The sequence below is a fragment of the Sinocyclocheilus grahami genome, unplaced genomic scaffold (assembly GCF_001515645.1).
Source record: "Sinocyclocheilus grahami isolate Dianchi unplaced genomic scaffold, SAMN03320097.WGS_v1.1 scaffold969.1, whole genome shotgun sequence".
Classification (NCBI taxonomy): domain Eukaryota; kingdom Metazoa; phylum Chordata; class Actinopteri; order Cypriniformes; family Cyprinidae; genus Sinocyclocheilus; species Sinocyclocheilus grahami.
This window is the reverse complement of record NW_015506148.1, coordinates 485,215-506,988: the sequence shown is the minus strand read 5'-3', so window position 1 is coordinate 506,988 and position 21,774 is coordinate 485,215. Positions and strand designations below refer to the sequence as shown.

Sequence of the window (21,774 nt, the reverse complement as noted above, 5' to 3'; positions counted from 1 at the left end):
TATATATAATTATAAAATAATATAATATAATCTCTATTATAGATCAGTGAATAGAGCTAATGTACAGTACGCATTACAACAAAGGCCCGCAGGGAGCGCCAACGGCCTTCCGATTGTTTTTACACATTACTATGCGATCTAATACTTGTTTAATATTTACCAAGCATCATTTAATTCAAATGTCCAGGTAATCTTTAATATTTGGCAATTTCTTTACAATGGAAATGCTATAGCCACTGTAATTTAATGAATATGTGGCCATCAAAACATGTAAACTCAGAGTGAGGGTTTAAGCTTTTATTTTGAAACCGCGAGATAATGATGTATTCTCCTCTGTGTTTGCGTGGATTAATAAATTATTTACCTTACAAATCTGATGAAATGGCGCACGTTGCGAACCCAGATGAACGTTATAATAAATCCAAACTCACAACAACATGCACAGATGGAGTTTGAGCCGCTCCACACATGTAAATGATAACAGTTCCTGTGGAACAGCATTTACTGAACGGAGCCGCTGTGAAAGGCACGTACGTAACCTACACGCCTATAACTGCATCACATATAATTATTTAATTAAATCGTAGCGTTTGTGAATTCAGTTATGCTTAATTATATGTATATAATGAGGCCTTGGAAAAGTCTAATAGTGTGTTTTATGGATTCTCGTCCATGAAATGCACCACTTCCGGTATTTTGCCGGTTAGATTTTTTTAAATCGAATAGTCGAATAGAATCGACGAATCGCGACAGCCCTAGATACGACATATAAATTCTCAAACCCAGCGATACCATATTTGCTGATACCTCAAAAAATTCTACGATATGATTTAGATACAATTATATTCGAAGAGTATATATATCGATTTATCAATATCATGATATTATGTACATATTTTTTAACAACCATCTACATTTTTTATTAACTCACAAATGGAACCAAAATATATATCTAACATTTTTCAGAAATTTCCACATCCTATACCTCAATTGGGACATTCACAACAAAAATTCAATTCAATGCCTTCAGTATTAATATACAATGTTAAAAACAATAAAAGAAAAAAACATTGAATAAGAAAGTGTCCAAACTTTTTATTGTTTTCAACATTATATATTAATACTGAAGACATTGAATTATGACAGAACACATATGGAATTACAGTGTCAAAAAAATTATAAAATAAAAATAAACCTTTTTAACAACCCAGAATGTTTTATATTTTCGAAAAATGTTACATAAAAAAGGAACAGTTTGAAAGCAGCAGGACAGGGTAAAATCACAAATTATCTAGTAGAAATAGAAACAAAAGCAAAAAATAATTGTGAACTGGTCAGAGGTAGAATGTTCCCGCTAGAATACATATATATCATAGTAATATGTTACTGTCATTTATTTTTTCTGTAAATGTAATGGACTCATTATTATTATCTCTTTACATTTAATGTTATTAAAAGAAATACAATTTTAAAATAAAAGGTAAATGTGAAGTCTGAAAACAAATACATATAATACAAATATTTCAGTAAATGTACTGTAATTGCGCTCTTTCGGATGTGCTCCATCATGTTAAGTCTTTTAAGTTTAACCATGACTTGATTGCTGATAAAACAAATTGCCTGCGAAATAGAAACAAGTGCATTGATTTCAGTTCATTATATTTACATAATGTCAAATCCATTGTAAATACAGTGCATCCGGAAAGTATTCACAGCGCTTCACTTTTTCCACATTTTTTGTTATGTTACAGCCTTATTCTAAAATGGATTAAATTCACTATTTTCCTAAAAATTCTACAAACAATACCCCATAATGACAACGTGAAAGAAGTTTGAGCAAATTTATTAAAAATAAAAAAACGGAGGGAAAAAAATCACTTGTACATAAGTATTCACAGCCTTTGCTCAATACTTTGTTGAAGCACCTTAGGCCCCAATTACAGCCTTAAGTCTTTTTGAGTATGATTCTACAAGTATGATTCTCCCATTCTTCTTTGCAGGACCTCTCAAACTCCATCAGATTGGATGGGGAGCGTCAGTGCACAGCCATTTTCAGATCTCTCCAGAGGTGTCCAATCGGGTTCAAGTCTGGGCTCTGGCTGGGCAACTCAAGGACATTCACAGAGTTGTACCGTAGCCACTCCTTAGTTATCTTGGCTGAGCTTAGGTCCTGTTGGAAGATGAACCTTCATCCAGAGCGCTCTGGAGCAGGTTTTCATCAAGGATGTCTCTGTACATTGCTTTATATACTCAGTTTATTTATATATCAACATGACACAATAGCTAAATTTAAAAGAAAATTACACTAAATGCTTACAAATGATTCTCTATTTGTTTACACTGCTAATGCTTCACAGGGATTTCATCTTCGCTTCCTCCCCTAAACAGTTATCATCTCTTGATGCTAACAGTGCTACTGATACTTTCTGCTCCACTCTTACATCTTGTTTAGACACTGTCTGCCCCTTGTCTTCCAGGCCAGGCCTTACCACCCCTTCTGCCCCTTGATGTTCTCCGCGAGCATCGTTCTAAGCTCAGGGTTGCTGAAAGGGTGTGGCGCAAATAAAAAAATAATACAGACCTTAATGTGTATCAGTCACTCCTCTCTTCCTTCTCTGCTAATGTCTCCACTGCTAAAAGGACATACTATCATAACAAAATTAACAATTCGTCTAACTCTTGCATGCTCTTTAAAATATTTTCCTCCCTCCTTTGTCCTCCTCCTCCTCCATCAACTCTAACAGCTGATGACTTTGTCACGTTCTTCATTAATAAAATTAAAACCAGTGCACAATTTTTCACACCACAATCTGTCAAGCACATCTTACCAGCAAACATGCACTCGTTCACATCCTTCTCTTCACTCTCTGAGGCAGAAGTCTCCAAACTAATCCTTTCTAATCATCCTACTACTTGTCCGCTTGATCCTATTCCATCTCATCTCCTTCAAGCCATTTCTCCTGCAGTTGTACCTGCACTCACTCACATCATTAACACATCCCTTCACACTGGTGTTTTGCCCTCTTAGACAGACTCGTATAACCCCACTACTTAAGAAAGCCACCCTTAACCCATCTCTTTTAGAGAACTACAGACCTTCTTTGCTCAGAGAAGCACTTATGTGGGCTCACTGGGCTGTAGTTTAATGTGCTGTCAATAGGTGTTTTTGAGGCTGGTAATTCAAGTAGACTTATTTTCTGCAGCAGAGGTAGCACTTCGTCTTCCTTTTATGGGATGATCCCATCCCAGACAATCTTCTTAGGTACACACACATAAACAATAACCTTGTTTTATTTACTCGGTACAAAATAATTACTTCCCTTCGCATTTTTGGTTTGGAAACCCTGCACATTCCAGATGAAGAGAAGCACGCGGACTACACTTAAGGTAAGAATAAATTTAGCAAAGTGACATAGTTGTTTGTCTTTACAGTTTTCGAATTGTTGTATGAAAAGAGACTTTATTTATGTGTAATTTGAAGATACAATAACGTTGTTGTATGTGGACTAAACTACGGCTACTCTTGTAGGTACTTCTGGATGACGCTGTCCTGTACACTTGAGCTCCACGAAAAACAAACCCAATATTTCTACACGTGACGCAAGGAGGTAATAAGCACACGATTATGATAGTATGGTGCGTCGGGCTCGTCCTGGGGCACACGGCCCGGAGTGCTGATGTATCAGTTTAATTTAACTTTACTTCAAATATATGAACTTACCTGTTTTAAATACTTTTATATCCAACTTATTTGTTTATGTCCAATATTTAATGTTAAACTGTTGGTCTTTAAAATAAATCTACTTTTGATTTTCACCGCTGACTGATTTTGCAGACCTTTTAGACTGATAACTTCCATGTGCCGATGCGGCAAACTTGTCACTTGTCACGGTCCTAATAGCGATGTATAACTGTTGTCCAAAAATATATTTACATTTAGACATTTAGCAGACGCTTTTATCCAAAGCTACTTACAAATGAGGACAATGGAAGCAATCAAAATCAACAAAAGAGCAATGATATACAAGTGCTATAACAAGTCTCAGTTAGCTTAACGCAGTACACGTAGCAAGGGTTTTTTAAATAATATAATAAAAAGAAAACAGATAGAATAGAAAAACAATAGAACAAGCTTTTTTTTTTTTTTAAAGAAAACAAGCAGCAAATGAATAGAGTGCAAGACTAAAAGGGACTTGTGTTTTTTTTAAAGAATAGAATTAGAATATAGAGTGCTAGAGTTAGAGGGTCAAATAAAGATGGAAGAGATGTGTTTTTAGCCGATTCTTGAAGATGGCTAAGGACTCAGCTGCTCGGACTGAGTAGCAGTGATATGAAAAGCCATGTTTCTGAATGACAGAACCTAGTGATGCCATGTAGACAGAGATCATCAGGATGGAATGAGAGGTAGAGTTGAGTGTCATCAGATCAGCATAGCAGTGAAAAGCCATGTTTCTGAATGACAGAACCTAATGATGCTATGTAGACAGAGAAGAGAAATGGTCCAAGAACTGAGCCCTGAGGCACCCCAGTAGTTAGATGTTGCGACTTGGACACATCACCTCCCCAAGATACTTTGAAGGACCTATCTGATAGGTAAGACTCAAACCACTGGAGTGTGGTTCCTGAGATGCCCTTTGCCAATAGGGTTGACAGGAGGATCTGGTGGGTTAACCGTGTCAAAATCAGCGGACAGATCCAGCAAGATAAGTATTGAAGATTTTAAATCCGCTCTTGCCAGTCTTAGAGGTTCAACAATTGAGAGCAAGGCAGTCTCGGTTGAATGTCCACTTCTGAAACCAGGCTGTCAAGGAGGTTGTTCTGTGTGAGAAAGACAGAGACTTGGTTGAATACAGCTCGTTCAAGTGTATTTGCAATGAATGGAAGAAGGGAAACCGGTCTGTAGTTCTCTAAAAGAGATGGGTTAAGGGTGGGTTTCTTAAGTTGAGGGAAAAACAATGAAAAGAAATGGCTTGAAGGAGATGAGATGGAATAGGATCAAGCGGACAAGTAGTAGGATGATTAGAAAGGATGAGTTTGGAGACTTCTGCCTCAGAGAGTTAAGAGAAGTATGTGAATGAGAGTATGTTTGCTTGTAAGATGTGCTTGACAGATTGTGTTGTGGAAAACTGTGCACTGATGTTTTTAATTTTATTAATGAAAAACGTGGCAAAGTCTTCAGCTATTACAGTTGATGCAAGGGGGGTTGATGCATTAAAGAGCATGTGAGAGTTCGACAAATTGTTAATTTTGTTATGGTAATATGTCCTTTTAGCAGTGGCAACATTAGCAGACAAGGAAGAGAGGAGTGACTGATCCACATTAAGGTCAGTAGGATTTTTGGATTTACACCACACCCTTTCAGCAGCCCTGAGCTTAGAAAGATGTTCGCGGAGAACATCAGATAACCAAGGGGTAGAAGGGGTGGTACGGGCTGGTCTGGAAGATAAGGGGCAGACAGTGTCTAAACAAGATGTAAGCATGTATGAGTGGAGCATAAAGTATCAGTAGCACTGTTAGCATCAAAAGCTAAACACTAAATAGTTCTGAAATAGCCTTTGACAAGTAAGGAGATTCTCTCTCTTGCCCCCACCCACCCATGCATGATAATATTGTGAATTGGCGATCACACAGGCTGGGGATATGACGATTTGAAAAATGACCATATCGCCCAACACTAAACTGTTCCCTTAATTTTTTTGAGCAGTGCAGTTTCACACGGTTTAATAAAGTAATATAATCAGCTGACAAAGGAATGTGTCATTGACAAAACATTATAAAAATGAACCCTTTAGGCGCCAGGGTTTTTTGGAAAAAATGCTGGATTTTGACATCAATATTTCAAAAGCTTGTGGCTTGGAAAGGGCTTAAAGATAAGAGATATACTGTAAATTAGAAAAATGTTGGGCATGACCGAAAGTTTATGTGGAGTGTAAATATACTCATCTAATTTGCATATTATGATGTCATCAGGGGCGGACATCTTGAATTCTTAATATTCAGGAAATACTAGATTTTGAATTGATGTTTGAACTTATTTTCATGTTTTTTTTTGTCTTTTTATCCTCATTCCAAATGATAAGAAAAGAGGAAACCAACAATAAAATAGGAGAAAGTACTAAATTATTACTATATTACCAGTGGTGGAAAGAGTACTGAAAAAATATACTCAAGTAAAAGTACCATTACCTTCCAAAAAATGTAGTGCGAGTAGAGTAAAAGTACTCGTCCAAAAAAACTACTTGAGTAAGAGTAAAAGAGTAGCCTATTTAAAAGTACTCATGAGTATTGAGTAGTGAGTACTGAGCTGTGGATTCTACCCCCCTCATAATAAACGCTGTACACCGCAATTTATATATTTTAAAAACTTTGTACATTCTGTAATTCACATTATCTTGTTTGTCATAAAGAATGAAGTATATCTTTCATCCAGCAGTTTTAATTTTGACTGCCAACTCTTTAAAATGCATCAAAACAGAACGGAAACAGTATTCAGTTGAAGAAAAGATGAAAGTTATTCTCAGTACAATCATCCCCATTTAAATCATAAAGGTTGAAAAAATAGATTTAAAATCATGTGTAAGGCCACTGAGACAGCATGCTGTTGTTGCACATAAAATATTAATGTTTAGAACAGTGCAAATAAAAACACCATTAGAAACTCATAGTTCAGCATCACACACCATGATATGGGTTAAAACGGTGGCAGTTTTAGTGTTTTGCAATAAAGAAATAAAAATAACTAAACTTGATCATTTATATTACAATTTTAACATAAGTTAACAATTAATGATTTTTATATTTAATGATATTTAAACATTTTCGTCAAGTTCTCAGACATGACTGAATGTATTGCTGTCCAATTAACTCTTTTCCCGCCAGCATTTTGGAAAAAAGTTGCCAGCCACCTGTCTGACGGTCATGTCAGATTTTTGCCTGATATTTTTTTAGTGGTTATGGTATGATTAAAACTCGATTCAATTTAAAATTAGTAACATTTTGTTTTTATCGAAATTACACATCACATTTTATGTCACATTGTACTTGTTTAATTACGTTTTTACGTTCTCTTCTGCCAGGCTTGGGAGGGGCTAAGCCCCCCCAAGCCCCCCCTTGACGCCGGGCCTGTCCATTGCTGATGATCGCATTATTTTTCATATGCATCCGTTTACATAAGAGATCGCTAGTTTCTCCATCCTGTTCACGTGTTTTTGTTCGGGAGGTTTTGTACTCGTTCAGAAGATGCGTAATAGCGCCCCCGGGTGTATAACAGGGAAAACAAGAAAAGCCATAAAAACTCGTCTTTGGCGGGAATTGCTTTCTTGTAAAAGACAAGATAACTCGTCAATGGCGGGAGTTAAGAGTTGAAACAAAAGACAATATTATATTTGAAAAAAAGACATGGCCAAAATTTGAACACACAGTCATCAGCCATTAGGGCCTGGCAAAGGCTGGCACATGGTGAAAAACAGAAACAGGAAGTCATACCTCATATCTTCTTTATGTATTGAATGCAGTGAAGGAGGCTGATCACATGAATGACTACTGAAAGTCACAATCATAGCGCCACAGATCGGCAGCAAGGAAATGGTACAATGTACAATACCACAATATGCAAAACTGCAAAGGGCTTACGATAAAAAAAAGTTTGTATATGATGCAGATAGTGGAGAATAAAATGGGTACGCCACTGGGGGGGAGGTGCGCGCAAAAGATTGCAACCTGCACACGCTATGAGAGGGACAGCGAATGTGAAATGCTTATATACCTGCGCCAACATCTCAAGGGGGTAGCATGTGTTTTTTTGTCATATACCAATCTTCAAACTCAATGGCACTTTATTTATGATGCGAGGACCCTTTTGGACTTTGGACTCTGTTTCTTCTTCTCCAAAGTGATTCACATTTTTGAGTGCCTAAACATGCTCGAAAACTCACGAAGCTTTGCTCACGCATCAGAACTGGTGAAAGTTTACATGTGATATGGGTTTCAGAATTGGGCGTATTGGAGTGTATTGGAGCCCTGCTATTGGAGCGAAGTCCTAAATGCAACAGGAAGTCAGCCATTTTGAATTTCCTCTATGATTTTTGTGCAGTTTTTGACATTTTCAGGCCCCGTACTTTAAAGAGCAGGTCATATGGTATTTTAAAGTGTCCTAATATTGTGTTGGAGTCCCCTACAACAGGTTTAAATGCATCTAAGGTCAGAAAACATGGTCATTTTCTCAGAATATACATTTAATATTAGAGTCATTTGCCAATGATTTCAAAACGATTCGTTCCAAGCAAGTTCGGAGCAAACCCCTCCCTTCCATAAGCCTACTCTGCTCTGATTGGTCAGCTGGTCAAGCCTGTTGTGATTGGCACAGAGAGAGTGGTCCTTGAGCAAGTTAGCGAGCACTACCATTGACAAAGCACCTTTACATAAAACATTAATATAGTGCTCCAATCTGTTCTTATAATGACATAAAATACAAAAACACTTATGCAAGCGGATCGTGCCCACAGCTAAAGTTTAGCTGCTAAACTGTGAACACTTAAAACAATAATGGTGGATACGTTAGCCAAGCGCTAACGTGGCTAACTGATGAAACAATACAGTTTGTAAACCAAAATATGTCTACTGTAATGTTTGAAGAACGACAGACAAAAGATGCTCTGTCTTAAAGGGATAGTTCACCCAAAAATGAAAATTTGATGTTTATCTGCTTACCTCCAGGGCATCCAAGATGTAGGTGACTTTGTTTCTTCAGTAGAACACATATGATGATTTTTAACTCCAACCGTTGCAGTCTATCAGTCATGCATGGCAATGGTAACAAAATCTATGAGAGTAAAAAAAACATGCACAAACAAATCCAAATTAAACCCTGCGGCTCGTGACGACACATTGATGTCCTAAGACACGAAACGATCGGGTTGTGCCAGAAACTGAACAGTATTTATATCATTTTTTACCTCTAATACACCACTATGTCCAACTGTCTTTGGGCGCGCGCATGACTTCCGGTGCGTGAGGGGTGTACTAGTGTTGTTTTTGGTGCCCTGTTTTAATTTTAATTTTAGTCTAGTCTTTGAGTGAAGCTGTCATTTTAGTTTTTATTAGTTTTAGTCAACCAAAACTGATGACATTTAGTCTAGTTTTAGTCAATGAAAATTGTATTTTAGTCTCTTTTTAGTAATGCAATTCTATTCAGCCCAGTCAATATAGTATAAGTACCTAGTAGTATAGACTAAACCAAAATTTTCTTTTAGCCAAACCCATTTCAAACAAGGTTATCTTATTATATTATTGTTACCTAATAGACTCAAGAATACATCCATTCCAGAAGACGCTCTTATTTGAATTTACAACATTTATTTTACCAACCAAACATGTTAGAAGTACACGCACATAAATTTAAATAAAATAAATAAAGGAGTAGGAGCTAATTTGGTTCTCGAAAAAGGCAGTCCGGTACTAAAATTGCACCCAGTTCCGGCGGTGCGAAAACGCCAAAAAGTGGGTAGTTCCACAATTAGTTCTGGTACTATGAAAAGGTTCCCGCGGTGCGAAAGGCCCTTTTTTTCTCTGTGTCAGACTCAACTTTGTTTGTTGTCGTCTTCTAAATAATGCAGCGAGTGGGGCTTGAGGAAGTGACGTCACCTGCGCAGTGCGACCTGATGCAGCCCCTGAAGTGAGACACAGGAAACAGAAATACTGCAGAATAATAATAATAACGCGACTAAACGAGACAAAATAACGTTAGAACATTTCGTTTCGTCTCGTTTTGGTCAACGGAAATGAAGAGACATTTTAGCATAGTTTTTATTTTGTAAACCACATTTAGTCTCGTTTTTATTCATCAACAATATTGCATTACATTTAATTATAGTCATCGTCACATGACCAGCATTTACGTTGCGTTTCGTCTCGTTTTCGTCACGTGATAAAGGTTCGTTGACGATGATATTTAGTCATAATTTTCGTTGACGAAAGCAACACTAGTGTGTACGCGCTCTGGCGTAGTTTACGTTAATGGGTGTTGTTGCGGGAGGAGCCAACGATAGACACAGTGGGTGTGGCGTCAGGCCTCGGAGAGGCTTTTATTAACAGAAAATAAACAAAGTGTCCAGAAAAAAGGGAATCAAGTGTCCAAAATAAACAGGTGATCTGGTGTCCTCGTCGTGCTGCGGGGTTCGGGAAGGGAAGGGCAGTGGTCAGGAAGGAAGGGTCCAGGTAAGGGGCGGTCGTGCTCCCCTCTCTGGTCCGGGGCGCGAGAAGCGGCGGCTTCTTTCAGTGGCTTCGTCCTTCTCTCTGCCCACGGCACTTGAAGGGACTAGACGGCCCGGCATCCATGCGGTTGCCCGGCATTCATGCATCCATTCTCGTCCGGACTGCGGGTCCGGCAGCTCACGACTCTGGCGGCACGGGAGTCCCTCTACGCACCCCTCCTGGACCCACGAGAACACCAGCGTGCATGCACAGGGAAGAGACCAGTCTCCCGAGGAGAGGTGCTCGGCATTTAAACAGCGGCAGTGATGAGGCTCTATTCGGTTCAGGTGTGCCCCATCACACGCCGCCAGCATTTACGTTGCGTTTCGTCTCGTTTTCGTCACGTGATAAAGGTTCGTTGACGATGATATTTAGTCATAATTTTCGTTGACGAAAGCAACACTAGTGTGTACGCGCTCTGGCGTAGTTTACGTTAATGGGTGTTGTTGCGGGAGGAGCCAACGATAGACACAGTGGGTGTGGCGTCAGGCCTCGGAGAGGCTTTTATTAACAGAAAATAAACAAAGTGTCCAGAAAAAAGGGAATCAAGTGTCCAAAATAAACAGGTGATCTGGTGTCCTCGTCGTGCTGCGGGGTTCGTGAAGGGAAGGGCAGTGGTCAGGAAGGAAGGGTCCAGGTAAGGGGCGGTCGTGCTCCCCTCTCTGGTCCGGGGCGCGAGGAGCGGCGGCTTCTTTCAGTGGCTTCGTCCTTCTCTCTGCCCACGGCACTTGAAGGGACTAGACGGCCCGGCATCCATGCGGTTGCCCGGCATTCATGCATCCATTCTCGTCCGGACTGCGGGTCCGGCAGCTCACGACTCTGGCGGCACGGGAGTCCCTCTACGCACCCCTCCTGGACCCACGAGAACACCAGCGTGCATGCACAGGGAAGAGACCAGTCTCCCGAGGAGAGGTGCTCGGCATTTAAACAGCGGCAGTGATGAGGCTCTATTCGGTTCAGGTGTGCCCCATCACACGCCGCCAGCCCTGGCTATTTCAGCTCCCCTCCTCTCACGCGCACCCACTCACGTCGGGAGCCTGGCGAAGGGCGGCCATTAAGGGACGGGGTGATGCTGATAATTAGAGGGAGGCAGCCGACTCGTCAGTGTGTTGATATCCAGCCGAAGAGCAATCAACCACAACTTCAGGCAAGCAGGCTCAAAAGTTGGGAATACGTGGAAAGTCACCACTCCCGAATGAGTTCACGCAAGAGAACGTAATCTTTTAGTTTTAAGTCGGTTTGAACAATCCGGATAAGCGCAAGTAAGTACCATTTTGATTAGCCGTCAGACCTATGTAGGTAAAAAATGATATAAATACTGTTCGGTTTCTGGCACAAACCGATCGTTTCGTGTCTTAGGACATCAATGTGTCGTCACGAGCCACAGGGTTTAATTTGGATTTGTCTGTGCATGTTTTTTTTACTCTCATAGATTTTGTTACCATTGCCATGCATTATAAGACTGATAGACTGCAACGGTTGGACTTAAAAATCATCAAATGTGTTCTACTGAAGAAACAAAGTCCCCTACATCTTGGATGCCCTGGGGGTAAGCAGATAAACATCAAATTTAAATTTTTGGGTGAACTATCCCTTTAACTTTTAATCAGAATGCAGAACAGCTGTATCACAGGCGCACCAGCCAAACCAACTCGCTTGTCTCTCCCACATTAACCCTATAACTGCCGGTGCAGCAAAATAAACAGCAATTTCAAAATGATTATAACGTCTGTGTGCTACACTACATTATTTATTATTAAACTAAGTAATTAGAACAACGTCAGTCTACATTAATCAACACATTCTTAGGAAATAGTGGGTTCACAGCGAATTATCAGAACTACTTCAGTAAGACAGTAATATCGTGCTTTACCTGGAAACCTAAAGCTGCACTAGGTATACATCACATATTAGCACAAAAACATTTATTAATGTATAATAATAAATATTAACAATATTAATTTATTATATAAAACATATTTTGAGCACTCAATTGAAAATGTACACATAAGGGATCATACTTACAGGTTGTGGTTCGGAAAGCTTGTTAGTACAAATTAAGAAGATTAGAAGCCAACGAAGATAAAAGCCAAGATTAGAGAAGCAGTCCTTGGTAAAATTACATGCGCACACAACAAAATGTTCAAATTGTATTTCTGTGGTATCCTTGAACACAGCGTCTTCTCAACATGATGTAAACACACTAACTAGCAGAAGTGTTTGTGGGCAGGTCAGACTCTGTTCGGTTTTCGGGGGCAGGCGGGGATTATGCAAATGTATTACCCAGTGACCGGTAACAGGCAAAAGATTCAAAAATATGACGACTCGTTAAGGCGATTCAGAATCGACTCTCTCTCTTTTGAGAGACAATATCTTTATTTATCATGCACTTTTTTGATTAACAACTTTGCAGATTGTTTTCATTTAAGGATAGCTACGTTATAAACTGCTAAAGACATATTTTTCAAAAACCCATATGACTTGCTCTTTAAGAAACTCCTACAGTTTTAATTGGACCATCTTCAAATTTGGTTAGTGTAATCATAAGGCCTTTGTAATGCTAAATTGCGAAGATCTTGAGTTTTCGCTGAAGGGCGTGTCCCTGGCAACCTAACAAAATTTGATGTTTTGCCATGAAACAGGAAGTTGTTGTAATTCAGGCAAACAATTAGGGGTGCTCCGATTGATCGACTACCGATCACTATCGGCCGATAATCGCTTTGGGATGTTTGATCGGTGGTCTCTAAAAAAGTAGATCTCAAAAAAACTATCTCAAGCTGATGACACGCCTGCCGTGAGAGGTTTGGCACGACATGCAGCGGCACCATCTCGCGGGTCCAGCGCGGGTGAAATAATTATAATGCTGAAGGTGAGGTACTCACCTTCATTATTTCTTAATTAATTAACTTAAAGTAATTTGAAAACCTTGTGTGAGACGTAATTTCACAAATAGCGTGAGTGAATCACCGTGCGCGCTCTCTCTCAAAATACACGAATGGCTTCAAATCACCACACATTGCATCTGTCTATAAGCGAGATACAAGCTGCACAGTTGACACAGGATTTGTCACTTGCACAATCGAGGCAGTTTACTTTTTAATTCTTGCCAGTGTTTAACCATTCAGCGCTCACGCGCTCTCCTGGAGACCGTGCGCTCATGCACACTCGCAGCGCACACACATAATGCCAGGTTCACATTACTCCGTTTGCAGTGCGAATGTGGTGCGTATTTTTTCCGCGCTCATGTTAACAGATTAATAAAGAGTGCACACTGCACACGGTTGCGGTCCGGCAGTGCGTTCAGGAGCGGTGCGTCTGCAGCAGAGCAGAGATAGTTTCCGCACAGAGTCTATTTTTGCTAATTAAAGTAACAGTGCATTTTTTGCAGTAAACATGAACATGGATTGACACGAAAATGTAGTAATTACACCATAAATGCATATTATTAAAGTCTACTGTGTTTCACAGTCAACACATATGGCTTTTTGGCTAGGTTTAAAGGGAAAGAGCAATAAATAAACAAGGCAATAATAGATGGCACTCCTGGAGTTAAGAAAACAAAGTTCTTTATGAACCACAGGATTGCTTGTAATAAAGATTTCAATGCAAAAGGAAAGGCAGTAGAGCTGACTATTTCTGTCAATGGTAAGTTTGTGATAAAGTAAGAAAAGTAGTTTAAATGTTTTGCCACTAGCTTGAGCAATTTAATATATAAATCTAGAAGTAAATGCAAAAGTAAAAAGCATTGAATAATGTATTGCTTATATTGATTGTTTAAACGTCTGTGAAAGATTGTATTACTGGACTGTGTAAAACAAGAATTGCAATGCTGAAAAAGCATTTTCAGTTACAATGATAAACATGGTAAACATGGTAAACAGCCACGGATCAGTAGCGGACTCTTGTGTGAAAGCACAGTCCCCATGCTGCTTCCCCTCTCACAAGAGTCACCTAAGAGGGGAATTCCCCCCATTTAAAAAAATTAAATTCAGGCCCTGAATAAATGTCTAAAAATCCTGATTGGAGTATCACTATAAATAGTTATAAATGATAAAAAGAAGGCTTTAAAAAGATCGGTATCTGTGATCGGTGTCGGCAGATAATGCTTTCTGTGATCGTGATCGGTGATCGGCCTCAAAAATCCTGATCGGAGCACCCCTACAAACAATGTCCAATTTGCCCCAAACTTCACACATTTGATAGGAGGTCTGTCCTGAACACATGTCCATGCCCATAATCAGTTAGTCATAGCGCCACCTGCTGGCAACAGGAAGTAACGTTTAACACTGTTATGGACTCATATCAACATATTAAAGGGGTCATATGATGCTTTTTTAAAGATCATTATTTGGTGTATTTGGTGTAACAGAATATGTTGACATGCTTTAATGTTCAAAAAACACATTTTTCAAATACTGTACATTATTGTAGGTCCTCTATGCCCCGCCTCTCTCAAACGCTTTGTTTTCTACAAAGTCCCTCCTTCCGACAAGCGCAGTCTGCTCTGATTGGCCAGCTGACCCAGTGCATTGTGACTGGCTGAACACCACAAGCACTCGTCGGAAATGTAACGCCCCTTACCATAATCGCGAGCTTCATCTTTCAAAATAAATGTAAAGACAGAGCCCGAAAGGGGAACAGAGTCGCGTGACAGACACAGTGATGAAGCTGGTATGTGTGCAGTACACAAGCCACGGTTAAGACAGCTGACTCCACTGTGATCTCTCTCTCACTCTCTGTCACACACACGCACGCATGCACACACGATGCGCAAAACTCCGCCTCTCTCCCTCTCTCGCACACACACACACACACACAAACTCCGCATTTGAACAGTCAATAGCAAATTGTAGGTCCTCTATGCCCCGCCTCTCTCAAACGCTTCGTTTTCTACAAAGTCCCTCCTTCCGACAAGCTCAGTCTGCTCTGATTGGCCAGCTGACCCAGTGCATTGTGATTGGCCGAACACCGCAAGCACTCATCGGAAATGTAACGCTTGTGAGCTTCATCTTTCAAAATAAATGTAAAGACAGAGCCTGAAAGGGGAACAGAGTCTCGTGACAGACACAGTGATGAAGCTGGTATGTGTGCAGTACACAAGCCACGGTTAAGACAGCTGACTCCACTGTGATCTCTCTCTCACTCTGTCACACACACGCACGCATGCACACACGATGCGCAAAACTCCGCCTCTCTCTCTCTCTCGCACACACACAAACTCCGCATTTGAACAGTCAATAGCAAATACTTAAACTAATAACAAAACAGTAGCTGATTCAGAAGCGCCAGATTGTCATACCAAAGTCAGAATTACCTCCTCTCCTAGGTTCACGAAACGGTCGTCCATAAAATGCATTGCTGTTCTGTTGTAAGTAATCTTAAAGATTCCTAAATGCATCTACTTCTGGAAGGCCAGATAAAGTGCTTTTGCTTTCACTCTGAAACACATAGCGTCTCCCTGACATGGCTGCTTCAACACTAACTGCAGTTACTGAAACCACACCTTCTTTCTTTGTGTGAACATTTGGGTGGCATTATGCTAATATTTCCACATAGTGAGGTAGATATGTGGGGGCGTGTTAGAACGAGCAGTTTTAGGGCGGTGTGGCAGTCTTAACTTTGATAAAGAATATCTCTTTGGTTTTGAGACTTTAGTCTTTGCAACTTCAGGGATCTTATCTATGCACAATCAGCTTGTAACACTCCAAAGAGAAAGGAAAACTTGAAATCGCATTATATGACCCCTTTAAAAAACTTCAGCAAGTGTTAAATAGGCTAGCAACATGCTGAAACATGCTACCAACACTTAGCTAAGGGCTAAAGCAGGCGTGTCAAACTCAATTTCTGGAAGGCCGGAGCCCTGCAGAGTTTTATTCCAACCCTGTTCCAACACACATTCCATGTAGTTTTCAATTAAGCCTTAAGGAATTGATTAGTTGGATCAGGTGTGTTTAATTTAAGTTGAATATAAACTCTGCAGGGCTCCGGCCCTTCAGGAATTGAGTTTGCACCCCTGGGCTAAAGCATGCTATTAATGAAATGAAACAAAGTTGTTGTAACTCAGGCATGCAGTGTCCAAATCAGCCCCAAACGTAACATGCTTAAAACATGGTACAGCATTCTAGCAACACTTAGCTAATTTGCTAAAGCATGCTAATAATACAATGAAAACAGAGGTTGCTGTAACTCAGGCATGCAATGTCCAATCTGCCCCAAACTTAACATGTTTGATAAGAGTCCTGGCCTGAACACATCTACATGCCCATATTCGGTTATAGTTATAGCGACACCTACTGGCAACAGGAAGTGACATGTTTAACACTGTGATGCACTATTAGCAACATAGTAAATAGGGCTGCACGATAAATCCAAAATAAACCGCACGATTTGGCGGTTGGCTGCGATTTTTTATGCGCAGCTTGTCAGTGAAGTATGGTTGAATGCTGCTGCATTTAAATGCCAGAGTGCGCTCTCGCACAGAAACTCCAAATATGCCCCGCAGAAGTAGTACCATAAAACGCGTAGTTCCAGGAAATGCCTATGGGCATCTTTCTATCACTGTACTTTAAGCCTTCTCAGGTATTTTCATGATAAGTATATTTATAATGATGAAGTTATAAGCGACTCAAACGCGTAGTGATTTTAGACAGAGCAGTACTTTCTACTGATCAAAGAGCCGCGTGCAACAAACTTCACACATTTGGTAAGTCTTGGCCTGAACACATCTAAAGGCCAATATTCAGTTACAATCATAGCGCCACCTGTAAAAGAACACTTGTTTTACACTAACTTAAACATCTGCCTCAAACTTCAAATTTTTGGTAAGAGTCCTGGCCTGAAATCATCTACATGCCAATAATCAGTTATAATTTATAGCACCACCTGTTGGCAACAGAAAATGTCCAATCTGCCTTAAAGGTGCACTAAGTGATTTTTGCCAAACGATGTTGATATTTGTAAGAATCTCTCGCTATATATAGTCGATCTGTTAATATCAATCCTGTGCACTCACCAAGCGCTCTCTTCTCCCTATCATTACTAGACACACCCCTTACTGCTGACTGGCTGCGTGTTATGAGACTCGGTCCAACACTTTGGTCAAAAGCGTTTTTCAAAAATCGCTTAGTGCACTTTTAAATTTGTTATTTGATAAGAGCCCTGGCCTGAAGACATCTAAAGGTCAATATTCAGTTATAATAGCACTACCTGTTGGCATGTCATGTTTTACACTTATGGTGTGTTCACACCAGACACAAAGCGAATATGCGCATGGCGTCACTCGCTCTAGATTACTCGTGGGGTGTTTTTCGCGTCACTCGCGCTATGTTTTTACTCGCGGAGTAACCATCCATGGTGAGGATAAATACGATCGCTGCTTTGTACCTGTTGTGGAAGTCCCAAAAACGCCTGAAAGCCAAACGCAGACGTGTCTGGGTTCACAGCACCATACAGAGGCGCACACAACTCAGTGAATTTCCCCATCTTCTCCAGGAACTGCGCCTGGATGACAGCCATATAAGAATATGAAGTTGTATCATATATTTCGGGGTGCCCGCAAACAGATACAATAACAACAACGCGTCAGGCGAATTTTCCGCTGAGTTGAAATTTTTGCACAAGCACATTTCAGTATGCTCGCATGTCTGGCAAGTGTTTTATAATCGACACTTGCTGAAGAAGCGTTTTTTTATAGGAGTTTGCTGCGGTCAGTGGTGTTTATATATGGTGTTTATAAATGAACACTCACTCTGACAGAGGAATTGTTCACTGGTGATGTCGAGCTGCCTTCAGATCACCATATTTGACAAATTCAGGATGTTATTTTTTACTTTTTAAATTTATGCTTTGCTCTGTTTAATAATTTGGAATGGATCGGTATACATTTATATAGTCTGGTTAAGGTGACTGTTATAGTGGTCTGTTTGCGTCTCTGTGTGGTCGTGTTTGGTATTGCAGCTTGACTTGTAGTTATTTCTATACTCTATGCATAGAAAATGCTCTCTAATCAAATGCATTTTTTTTTCTCACAGTTTTTGCTGTAGCACTGTATAGAAAAATGTTTTCATTTATCTTGAAAAAAGCTTGCAGATAGTGTTGTGGGAATCATCCTCAATCTCTACCTTGGTAAAACAATTATCTTTATTTAAAATGTTTCAAGTCTTACGACTTCTCCTTTTGTTATAATGGGAAAAATAATGTATGCTAAAATTTCTGGATGTGGCGCCCTACCTAGAAAATTTTTCACCAGCCGCCACGGCTTCATTCAATGTTAAATGTGTCTTATGTAAGTTTAAATATATTCAGAATCAGAATGAGCTTTATTGCCAGGTATGTTTTCACATACGAGGAATTTGTTTTCATAACAAAAGCTTCCGCAGTGCAACAATGACAGCAAAAGTACAAAAACACATAATAAAAGAATAAAAAAAAAATAGAACAAGTAAATGAGAAATAAAAATATATAAATTGACAATTGTATGTGCAGGTATATTACAACAAGACAGTTTTGTATGTACAGGTATATTATGTGCACATTTGAGGTGTAGACTAAGTGTGTATGTTAGATAAATAAGTGTATGAGTGTATAAATAGTGTTGTGTGTTCCACAGTTATTGTCAAGTGTTCATGAGATGGATTGCCTGAGGGAAGAAACTGTTCCTGTGTCTGGTCATTCTGGTGCTCAGAGCTCTGTAGGGTCGACCAAATGGCAACAGTTCAAAGAGGGAGTGTGCTGGATGTGAGGGTGATATTTGCTACTGCGTGATATTTATAGGCATACTGAAAGCAACAAAAGAAAGTTTACCTCAGATCTTGAAAATAAAAGCAAACATGTACATTAAAACTGTGAACTCAATGTGAACCAACAAGTGCTTTCCATGACAAAGATGGTATCAGTCACTCAGTATGTACTTTTAATAATGTCAAAAAGGTTTAATATTGATAAATTAGATTAGAACTTGTCCATTTCGTTGGGAGTGCAGTGCGCTTCTGCATGGCTGAGATATTTGAGTAATTCTGTCACATCACGTTGTCGTGTCATGTCTGGTGTGGACAGCCAAATTGCTTAGTGCTGGAATCTTGTCATGTCACGTCTGGTTAGGACATGGTGTAACTCAAACGTACTATGTTCAAGCTGCACCAAACTTCATATGTTTGATTAAAGTCCTGGCCTGAAGACATCTACATATCAATATTCAGTTATAGTCGTAGCCCCACCAGCTGGCAGCAGGAAGTTTGGCACATATAAATGACTTTGAAATGGTCCTTCCATATTTACCACTTTAAATGCATATTACCCACCGTTCGCTGTTTTCCTAAGGCCACCGGGTGGAGGTGGCTCCGGGTGCGAGTGCCCTTTCAACGCTGCTTGCAGCTTTAATTCTTAAAGTGAACTTTTACCTGTATGGTGATTAGATTTACTGTTTGGATTGCTGCCTGGAGGATGCAAGCACAGAATGACAAGTCCAGTATGCGGTATCAGCAAGTTCTCATGAATATCTCGCTAGCTATAGCATATTGCATTTTTCTGAAATATCTTGCAGCCCTAGTTGACACACATTCTGAACAATCAGAAGCCATTTTTTGATTGACTGACTGATTATAATTTAGATCCATGGCAGCTACCATGGCTATATTCATGGTGAGAACCAAGTGAAAAATAGAAAAAGTAAATAAACTATATAAAACAACAAATAAAAAAAGTAACACTTTTAAAAAAGGCATAAAAAAATATATATCTAAAAGAGTCACCTGAAAAGTAAAGTGTCCTAGAGGAGTTCAAGACATTATAGTCCATCAAAATATGCTTCAGAGATAATGGATAATGGCATAAAGGAGTATCTTTACCCATTAAAGCTAGGGCTGGGTGATATGAAATGAAATTGACTGATATGAAAAATATCACGATACAATTTTTCATATCAGTCAATATCGATAATTATCACAATACATTTCATATCTTTATTTCATTCAAGTTTAAAGGCAGATTTCTTCTCCTGAGTAAAAGTTGTAGAGACCAGACCGTTAATTGTGGTTTTAAACTACTTAAAATGGTCAAAACATGACAAATGCTTCACTTTTCCAGTAGTGTTTCCTTAAAAATTATATATATAGTTTAATAGAAAAAATAATTTCTTAGTTTCTGAATCATCTAATGAGTGATATTTTTTCAAATCATGAAACAAGTGTGTGTTGCAAGACTTTGATAACAAGTATCTTCAGCACAGTTTGCAGTGCAGGCAGCAATATTATATCACATTTTTTTGTCTCAGAAATGCACATTTGTCAGTAGCTTGGTGGCTTGAATTGACAGTAGTAGCTTGAGTTAGAATGTAGATGTAAATGTTCATTAATCAAAAACAGAAACATCTGTAAAAAAATTGTAATAACCTAATTTGTATACGGTGAAATTTAATTATTCTGACTATGTGAACTTTGTAACAAGCCCTAATTGAAGCCATTATATAAAACATTTAATATACAGAAGAGAGACATATGACTGCACATCACATGAATTCTATATACATGTGTCAAGCATTGCTTTGCGGATTTTCAGTCACTGAGTGCTATGGATATATACTCACAGGTGTACCCAGTATGGTCTGAGATGATAATTTCTTTTTCATGGCTTTCTCATCAAAGTTGGCACTTCTCTTCACATACACGCCTCCATGCTGTGAATAACATCAATCATAGTCATAAACATACATCTGGTCCTATTAATGTAACAAGCAGAATAAACTTGAGTAAATTGTTTATAAAACCATTCAATAAACATGAACATGAATGAGATCTAAAGTTTCAAATTAGATATGCACACTACCTGTGAGAAATACCATCCATACAAAGGAAGCCACTTCAGACCATCTTTCAGGACGTATCTTACGTGTCCAAGTGCATTTTGTCGGATGGCTAACATGTCAGCAATAATCCAATCAGCTACAATGGAGAACACAACCCTTACAAATGGTACAGTGATGGTGTCAGATACTATGATACCGAGATATAGTGTGGTACCATAGTATTTACCTACGGCCAAAATTTTCATATCGGTGCATCCCTAGTAGAAACATCTAAAAGAGTTCACCTGATGCACCGGAGCTAAATTTCAAACGTCGCAAAAAATCAATATGAAATTTCAGTTTTTTTCTTTTTAATACATTTGTACATTTATCATAAATCTGTTCTTGTGCACATCAATATACACTCCCATTACCATGTGGAAAAATACTTAATTTTAAGCATAAGGCTTAAAATTACACGTGCATGTGCATATGGTATATCAGTAGAATTTCTGTAAAATAAACATTCAGATTATAATTTTTCAAAGAATGTTGAGAACCTCTCCATGCAGGCTGGCATAAAGCTGCATGGAGAAAGCTGGAATTCAATGTGAAAATGATTTGTTGATCTGTATATGAACATAACATACAGATCAAGTAGTGGATGCACATCTTTAAAACTTTACACAGCTGTGCACACACATATGTGAGAATAAATACATTATATACATAAGAAATTGAG

At 39.2% G+C, this 21,774-nt stretch overlaps 1 protein-coding gene across 1 annotated transcript in view; it reads right to left on the bottom strand.

Annotated features, from left to right (window-relative positions):
• The window catches only part of LOC107564891 (1-acyl-sn-glycerol-3-phosphate acyltransferase epsilon-like), a 41,366-nt gene extending 20,068 nt beyond the window's left edge, over positions 1–21,298 (bottom strand). Inside the window, exons 1-3 of the mRNA XM_016250061.1 lie at positions 21,280–21,298; positions 21,074–21,189; positions 20,835–20,924 (exon numbers count right to left, since the gene is read on the bottom strand). Coding sequence (XP_016105547.1) covers positions 20,835–20,924; positions 21,074–21,189; positions 21,280–21,298 — 225 coding nt within the window. The remainder of the gene's footprint in view (positions 1–20,834; positions 20,925–21,073; positions 21,190–21,279) is intronic.
• Positions 21,299–21,774: the final 476 nt, after the last annotated feature.